General features: G+C 42.4%; 1 protein-coding gene across 4 annotated transcripts in view; it reads left to right on the top strand.

Annotated features, from left to right (window-relative positions):
- Positions 1-8299, top strand: part of top2b (DNA topoisomerase II beta) — a 36026-nt gene extending 27727 nt beyond the window's left edge. For 2 of the 4 annotated variants that reach the window (XM_034892116.1, XM_034892118.1), the window contains 7 exons: positions 1650-1811; positions 2864-3080; positions 4479-4561; positions 5971-6063; positions 6573-6704; positions 6798-6883; positions 7812-8299. In XM_034892116.1, coding sequence (XP_034748007.1) covers positions 1650-1811; positions 2864-3080; positions 4479-4561; positions 5971-6063; positions 6573-6704; positions 6798-6883; positions 7812-7982 — 944 coding nt within the window. In that variant the 3' untranslated portion in view covers positions 7983-8299. Of the gene's footprint in view, positions 1-1649; positions 1812-2863; positions 3081-4478; positions 4562-5970; positions 6064-6572; positions 6884-7811 lie in introns of all 4 variants that reach the window. The other 2 variants (XM_034892117.1, XM_034892115.1) reach the window with 2 other exon arrangements.
- Positions 8300-8751: the final 452 nt, after the last annotated feature.

The raw sequence follows: 8751 nt of genomic DNA, 5'->3' as shown, positions 1-8751 counted from the left end.
GGAGAGTCAACCCACAGCTGCTTCGCTGCCCCGCTGAACATGTGAAGCAGAAACGTCAATCGCAGTAGGACTTTTGGTTCGGTGTTTTTACAGTTTTCAGTGGTTATGAGGACCGATATGAGAGAAATATGGTAATCATTGTTTAGGTAGGGCCTACATTAAACCATGTTTCTATGTTGCATTTTGATCATAACCACAGTTGCTAGGCTCATATTATTTCATCTCTGACCTTGTTGCCGCTGAATTTTCAGGCTGCAACTAAAACTTGAAGCAACAATGTACACCTGGCCAGTTTGTCTCTGTGCCCTGCGCCCTACCTAGCATGTGTCATGTGTGGGCTGTTTGACAGCAACAGTAAAACTGTCTTTAACATGTATTTTCAGTTTCATATGCATAGCGAACTGTGGGAGTGGTCTGTTCCCCCACTACTGTGTGTATACACTGTGTCCGAACCAATACAGTCCCGATACCGGTCCCTGAAAAACTGTACTGTTTTCAATACTTTCTCTCTGCAATTACAAAAAAATTATTTCAGTTGTAAAAATAATTCCAGATCTAGTTTCTATTTACCCTGACAGAAATTAAACAAAAATAAAACCCCTCCCAAACCTTTTCCTACAACCATTTAAATTGAATAATTATTAATTTCTTACACTTTAAAACTTTTATTCTTGTATTTGTATATCATTATATTTTAGCCAGTTTAATTTTCATCATGACCGTTTTTTATTACTACTGTATTGGTGCTGTAGCCTAGAAATAAAGTTGCCTTGCTTTACAACCTCAGCCTGTCCGTGATTACCCAGGGCATAGAAACATCCTGCCTGCTCGTCTCAGAGGAACGTCAACAGCACTGCGACCACTTTCGGCTCCCCATTTATATCATATCACAGTCAATGGGGTCTGTGTGAAGTTTTGATTAAACTGTAACCACATTTATTGGCATTGCCTTGACTCACTGGGACTTCACCCAATCTGCAGAGCCGACGTAGTTTGCTCCGTCCGTGCGCGTGTGGGTAGGACTTCTGCTCTCTGTCAGTATGCAGAGAGGACCGATAAGCTCACGCTTACTCTCAGGTACCGTTTGATTTTACATGACCCAATACTCTGAAGTACCGACGTGATTCAGTCGGTACCGGTAAAGGTACCGGATTCGATGTCCAACCCTACTGATCAGTGGAAAATGTATTTAAAAAAGAAAACATTACCCTTCATAACGTTTTGTATTTCTAACACGTGCTATAATATGTATTATTGTTGCTACAAGTATCCCTGTGTACCAACAGTAATGGTCAGTCTAGTAGCTGACTGGAGGTCTGTCTGGATTTAGTGGGACAGGTGTTGTACAATGACAATAATGAACCTCAAAATATGTACAGTTAATTGTATCAATTATTAAATAAATATATAATAAAAGAAATAAATAGAAAATCTTTTATAGGCCACTTGTTCTATTCAAATAAATTAAATCCCTTTGCTTCTGATCTCCTGTTCCTTTTCTGAGAGAAAAACACATTATTTGATCCATTTTCACTGCACCTCTAAAATTCTTTATTTGCTCCTAAACATTTTTTTCTACTACTAAGAGTTGTTGTGTTGAGCCCTGCTGACTGTCAACAAACGCTCTTATGATTTTCACTGTTTTGCAGGAGCGCCTAGAGTGAGAAAACCCCCAGGACCCAAAGGTGTCTCTGCTAAGAAAGTGAAGAAGAGGAACCCCTGGTCTGAGGACGAGTCCAAGTCCGACAGTGACCTGGAGAACAGCCAGCCTGTCGTCATCCCCAGAGAGACCAAGTCCCAGAGGGCATCAGGTAAAGTTAAACTTACTCCTAATTTCCACCAGTTGCAGAACGGCTGTGGGTCGGGACCTCTGGGTGACGGCTCTGTGCTCCGCCGTCCATCAACGCCCACCAGGTCCGGATTTCTTGCGGAACAGCTGCGGCCATGACTGACCGCTGAAGTCTGGAGGACCCACAAGGTCTCGCGAGTTCATGTAGAATAGAACTACAAAAAAAACACCAGCTAGTTTCCATCCAGAGGAGTAGAGGGGGAACAACTTTGTGCTGTTTTCAAGGGGGAGTGCAGGGAGAATGATCCGCCGTGAGAACGCTCTATTTTATTTGGAAAATTAACCGGATGTTGTATTTTGTTTTGTTTGCTGTGGAGCTCTCTGGCAATAATAAAGTCTCTGGGTATCAGCTCCAGAGGTCTGGGGATCGCCGGAGCTGGGACAGAGACGCAGCTGCTCTGCAAGCAGTGGAAATACATACGTTCACTTCAATGGAAATTAGAGCGGAGCTTTGGAGCGGATCCGCAGAAGTTCTGCACCCGGTGGAAATTAGGAATTGGTATCATCCCTAGCACCACTATCTGCAGCTATTTGTTGTCTAAATGGGGAAATCTGGTGATATTCTTTATTTTTTCTCTTGTCAACAAATCTCATTGAAATACCCAAATTACAATAGCCTTCAAAAATATTATCATTTGTATATCACTTATTCTTTAAAGGAGACGGACGGGAATTCATTTCATCAGTCATTTGAGATTTTAAATCCTCCCTTTTTAGCTTCCTTGATGTTTTTTTCATCTTTTGTTTCTCTTTTAACATGTACAAACTCTTTGATATGACCAACTGTCAGCATGTTGGTGACTGAGACTTAACATTTCATTTAAAACAACTTCATGCTGCTCGGGGCCAAAAAACAACTTGTAAACCGGCTCTGCAACGCGTCAGTTTGATAAGCTTTCAGTGTCTGAGGGCTCAGACTGATGCAACGTAGCCGCAACACGTACCCGTTATTGTTCTGCAACAGAAGCCAGAGCAATAAAAAAATGTAACCCAGGCTTTGCTCTTGTCTTTCAGCTGCCAAGCCCAAATATACGTTTGACTTCTCGGAGGAGGAGGATGAGGCCGCCGACGAAGAGGAGAACGGCGAGAACGACGTGGCTTCATCTCCGATGAGGTCATTCAAAGATGACTTCCTGTCCTCTGAGACCAAGGAGCAATACAGCGACCATCATGAGGACGACGACGATGACGATGTTGAAGACTCCTACTCTGCCCCCCCAAAAAAGACAACGTAAGATTTAAGCCACAGCCAGGAGCTCATCGGAACACAATAGAATAGAGAGCTTGAAGGAATGTTGGTGTCACAGTCGTTGGACTGCAGCCCTCTGAGGCATCTGAATGTGTTTGGGTCGTGTCTATATCCACGATGTTCCTCTTCTGGGATTGCTGTGTTAGACAGAGGAAGGTAACGGATATCCGGCCGAATTCTTACTGCTATGTGTTGGCGTTGTAACTTCTGGTGGATTTTTGAGGACTATGGTTACCTGGTCCCCAGATCTCTGCAGGGTAAATCCAGACAGCTAGCTAGACTATCTGTCCAATCTGAGGACTACGGTTACCTGGTCCTCAGATCTCTGCAGGGTAAATCCAGACAGCTAGCTAGACTATCTGTCCAATCTGAGGACTATGGTTACCTGGTTCTCAGATCTCTGCAGGGTAAATCCAGACAGCTAGCTAGACTATCTGTCCAATCTGAGGACTATGGTTACCTGGTCCTCAGATCTCTGCAGGGTAAATCCAGACCGCTAGCTAGACTATCTGTCCAATCTTAGTTTTCTGTTGACGACTAAAACTTCTTCTGAATGTTCCACCAGAACAACTTCCTTCGTGAAACTATTTAGCAGAGTCACCCTGGCTCCGTCTGAAGCTTAGCCCTGCCCAAGACGACTGTGATTGGTTTAAACAAATACCATTAAACCAGAGCATATTTATCTCCCATCCGGTAATTTTGCAGTACTGTGAAGGAAGGTCTGCCTCCACCGAGGCATCAAGGCATGACCAGTTGGACAGTTGTCCCATTAACTTCCATTGCAGCTTGTTTCTCTGCTGCCGACTGCAGAGATCTCTCTTAATGCTGGACCAATGTCAAAGACTGTTGATCCCATCAGTCACTTAGACACAGACATAATCGCAAAGGAAAACAGATTCCAGTTTGAAAAAAAACAGTTACCCTTTAAGTTCCATTTAGTCATGCAGAGACTTATCATAAAGTAAGCTATAGGAAAATCACAATCTTTTATTTTTAAATATAGAGTATGTGTATACACGGGAGAATCTACTGGAGGGATGTTCGTGAGCCTGCTCTTTCATTGGCTGCCGCTCGACAAAATATTGACTCAGAGTCATCTTTGGGCCGCCGCCGTCAGTGAAATTGGCCCATGCCGCTGTTCTTATACTTCTTAAAGTTCTTATATATTGCTCTGTTGTTATTTCAGCTGCCTGTGGGAACCCAGCTTAAGGAATCCAAAATGTCTGGAACGCTCAGATCTAAGCAGAGACCTTTGTTGCATGTCAGTCTTTTCTCTCCCCCGTCATGTCCTGCCATTTCTCTCTGATGCCTGCTATCTGATGAAGGCACAAAGATCTGTGGAAAAGAAATGCTGAACGCGTTGTTTCTGCTTCTCTTAAGGTCTGCACCTGTAGCTAAAAGGCAAGAGGCAACCAGCATCTTCTCGTCCAAGTCGGCCTTCTCAGAAAAAAGCAATGACAGTGGTGAGTATAAGTTCACTGGGAGTGTGTTTTCTTTCTAAAATCTACTGTAATGTGACAACAATTCCCATCAGGGATTTTGCAGCAAACAATTGTTTTGGATTATTTTCAAGATTAATGGCTTGGTCTGTTATGGTGAAATATTTCCATTAGTTTCACTATATATTTTGTCCAGGCCAGCACTCCTAAACCCAAATATTCAGTTTACTATCATATAAGACAATTAAACCTTGAAAATATGAACAATTTAGATGCCGAGATTAGAGACTTCTCTCAAAAATTCTCTTAACATCTTCCAACAATCCAATCCAAACAATAACCTGGATTATCTAAATTGTTACTAATTAACTTCCTTTTGATTGCCATGGGACAATTTAGACAGTTTACTTTTCTCTCTCCAAGATTTACATCGCAGGCACAATAACTTCAATTCCGAACAACAAATGATAATAACATTAGAAAAGGAAACAGTGCTGTGAGATATTCTTTACCAGCTGCTGCATTGTCCTTTTGTAAGCTAAAGGCTCCTAAACACATTGTGAAACATTGTAGCTTAGCCTTATGCTCCAATCACGCCTGTAGGTCGCCTACTCGTCTGTTCTTTCAGTAATAAAGGAGCTGCAGTTTGACTCAGTTTGCTACATATTCCTCTCCTAACTCTGGCTAAGAGCAGTGACTTTACTCACTCAGAGATCAGGGTGCAGTCCGCTGCCAACATTGGTTAATGGCTGCATTCAATCTGCACTAAACAAATGATTCAGATTTTAACCCTCCTGTTGTCCTCAGGTCAAATTTGAGCCCTTTAAAAATCTCTATATCTGAAACATGGGTTTCTTTTTAACCCAATTACCACAACAAATGGATTGGAGTCCTTGCAACGCTCTTTGAAAATACAATTGATGTCTTTCATTCCTCTGAACGTAACTATTTGTCAAACTATTTGACTAATAGTCTGCTTTTTTAACTCCAATATTAGGTATAATGCTATATAAATGAAGGTTAATGACCATGAATTCGAAAATGTACTGTAAAACTCGTGGTAGTAAGGTGGTGTTAGTGAAAACAAAACAAAAAACGGGACAAAAATGGCAGGAGGACGACAAAAGGGCTATACACCGCAATCAGTTAAGGGACTTCTGATCTAGTTCTGTTAGATCCTGATGTGCAGGAAGCATCCAAGTCTTTAATAAAGCAACAACATTGGATCAGTTTGTCTGTACAGAAGATACTCCTGAGAAAATGAACCATGGTGAGGGAAAAGAACAAGTTGAAGTACTGAACAGTATGAAACAAAGCCAGAATGTGAAGTAAAGCAGGTTTGAAATGACATGTTTGACAGAAGGTGAACCCAGTCAGAGCGGTGTGTAGAGAGGGTGCAGCAGCTGAGCGCCCGCCTGTCGTTTGTCTTGCAGATGGGTCCAAGTCTGACAGCGACGTCGCCCCCCCGGTGTTCTCCACTTACTCCAGCAGCTCTGCGTTTGACAAACTCTCACCAGCAAAGAAAGGTACGGACTCACTATGTCCAGCAGAGGGAGCCAAGGACCCCTTAACTGAAGAGAGATGGAGTAGTGGCCCCTTACTACTCTAAAAATATTGTAGAAAATGAAGTTGTATCTTAAACTGGGCCGGATGGATGAAAATGAAGGGCTATACTATATTATTTATATCATGTTTTTATGTTAAACATACATCTGGAAGGCTGTATGGCTACCATATGGCTATTTTACTAGAGTAAGCTTAAATTAAAATGTTTTTTTTCTTTGCACAAATTGGCCAACTTATCTTTGCTATTAAAACATTGGATTTTTATTATTCTATATTTTTGACAATTAAACAATTAGTTGTATAAAATACGGTATTTATATTAGGAAACTGGTGTCTCAGGGTATCGGTAGCGGTAGCGGCCATGTTTGAATGATACCCAGCCCTACTTACAATGTACAGAATGGAAGGTGGGGGGGGCTCCCAACATGACTTATTGTGGTAGATAACTGGACATGCGTTCCATCTGTAGCAGCTAAGAAGCCGTCTGATGCCGCTCCCAAACCCAAGAAGCCCCCAGCAGCAAAAGCAAAGAAGCCTGATAAGTCCATCTGGGACTCTGACTCCGACACCGGGTCCAAGAAGACAGCCTCACCTCTTAAAGGTACAGCACCGATCCTGTCGTTTCATACAACAAATAAATGGTTAACAACAAATACGCATCGGCTCACTTTTTGCCCTGATGGACTTTGTGCAGGCAAAGGCAGAGGGAGGAAGAGGAAGGGCTCTGGCTCTGAAGACGAGTACAGTCCCATGAAGAAAATGGCCAAACCTGTGGGCAGAGTGAGTATCCTCTTGTGTCTTGCATAGCTGCTACTGTGAACATTAACAGTAAATCAGTGGTGGAATGTACATGTACTGTAAGTCTTTTCTTAGAAATCTTGTACTTTTCACTCCACTACATTCATCTGACAGCTTTAGTTACTTTAGTTACAGCTTTAGTTACTAGTTAATTTAGTTACTCCACTATGTTCATCTGACTGCTTTAGTTAGATTAGATTTTATTCAATTTACTTTTAACTCTACTAGTTACTTTAGTTACTAGTTTCTTTAGTTACTAGTTACTTTCCACATTAAGATCCCTGCACACTAATCACATGTAGTTTATAATCTGATGTTTTAATATAGAGTAACCTAGCAACAATATAACGGCCTATATGTCCAGCTGAGATGATGATGTCATTAAACACAGCTGATTGGATCCTTTACCCTTTCTACAACGGGAGGAGAGTTCTACATTCAGTACTATAACTTTAAATACTTTAAGTACATTTTCCTGATGAAACTTACATACTTTTACCCAAGTAAGATTTTTGATGCAGGACGTTTTCTTGTAACAGAATAGTATTACAGTGTGATACGAGTACTTTTACTTAAGTAAAGGATCTGAATACTTCTTCCGCCACGGCTACATTTAAATGTCACGGCTGAGTATCGAACTAAAGGAATGGAGACTGTCCCCATACCGATTATTTCTGTATCTGAGCTGTTCTAGAGAACATCATTAGGAAATGAAGGTAGGGGCGCCCGGGTAGCTCAGCTGGTAGAAGGCGCGACCACGTACAGCTTTACTCCTCGACGCAGCAGCCGCGAGTTTGTCTCCGACCTGCTGCCCCGTGCTGCATGTCCCCCCCCCCATGACCGGCCGTTTCAGTGCAGTAATGACCTTAATGGGTACCGTAACCTAGTGTCTGGTTGCCGTCCTGTGCAGAAGCCTCAGAAACCTCCGTCAGATGACGACGACGACGATGATGACAGCACCAGCCTGAGTGCGAAGATCGCTCGGTCCCGGGACCGGCCGGGCCGGGCCAAGAAGGAGGTCAAGTACTTTGACGAGTCGGACAACGGGGGAGAAGACGACGATGACGACATGTTCGATTAAAGCGACACACTTCAAATACACTCTGCTTGTGTGGAAGTTCCCTCCTCCTCCTCCTCCTGTGTTCCCACAGACTTTTGTACATTTCTTCTTTCATTTTATTTCATTAATGGTGATGTTACAATGATTTTTATTGTGTAGTTGTTTTACACTTTTTATTATACATATACAGGTTTCTTTTTTTATGCTCATTGAAATGTTAAGTATTTGTCTCGAAGCGGCTTTTAGAAGTTTAGAACGCTGTGCTTTAGCACATTTTAATTGTTGAAATACTATGTAACTTTTTGAACATGAAGTTGAAAAGTAAACAATGAAATGTCCATGGTTCTGCCTGGCTGATTCTTTTATAACTGAGCAGTAATACACACAGAAGAATTCAGGTGAAATAACAACCACACAGTGAGATAATCAGTGGAAAGGTTTCCATTGACACCAGTTCCTTACTGGGATGTAGTTCCAGTGATGGGTTAATCTTAGAGGACTCTATATCCGCAACGTGCCACTTCTGGTATTGCACTGGAAATTCCACCAGATGTCCCTCATTTCTGCCGGATGTCCGTCCTTATCCTCTGTCTCTGTGTTGGCGTTCTAACCTCTGGTGGATTTCTGAGGACTATGGTTACCTGATCCTCAGACCCCTGCAGGGTAAATCCAGACAGCTAGCTAGACTATCTGTCCAATCTGAGGTCTATGGTTACCTGGTCCTCAGTCTAACTAGCTGTCTGGATTTACCCTGCAGAGATCTGAGGACCAGGTAACCATAGTCCTCAGA

This window comes from Etheostoma cragini, chromosome 14 (assembly GCF_013103735.1).
Source record: "Etheostoma cragini isolate CJK2018 chromosome 14, CSU_Ecrag_1.0, whole genome shotgun sequence".
Taxonomy (NCBI): Eukaryota; Metazoa; Chordata; class Actinopteri; order Perciformes; family Percidae; genus Etheostoma; species Etheostoma cragini.
Note: the sequence above shows the minus strand (reverse complement) of the source record. Positions and strands in the feature narration are given on the sequence as shown.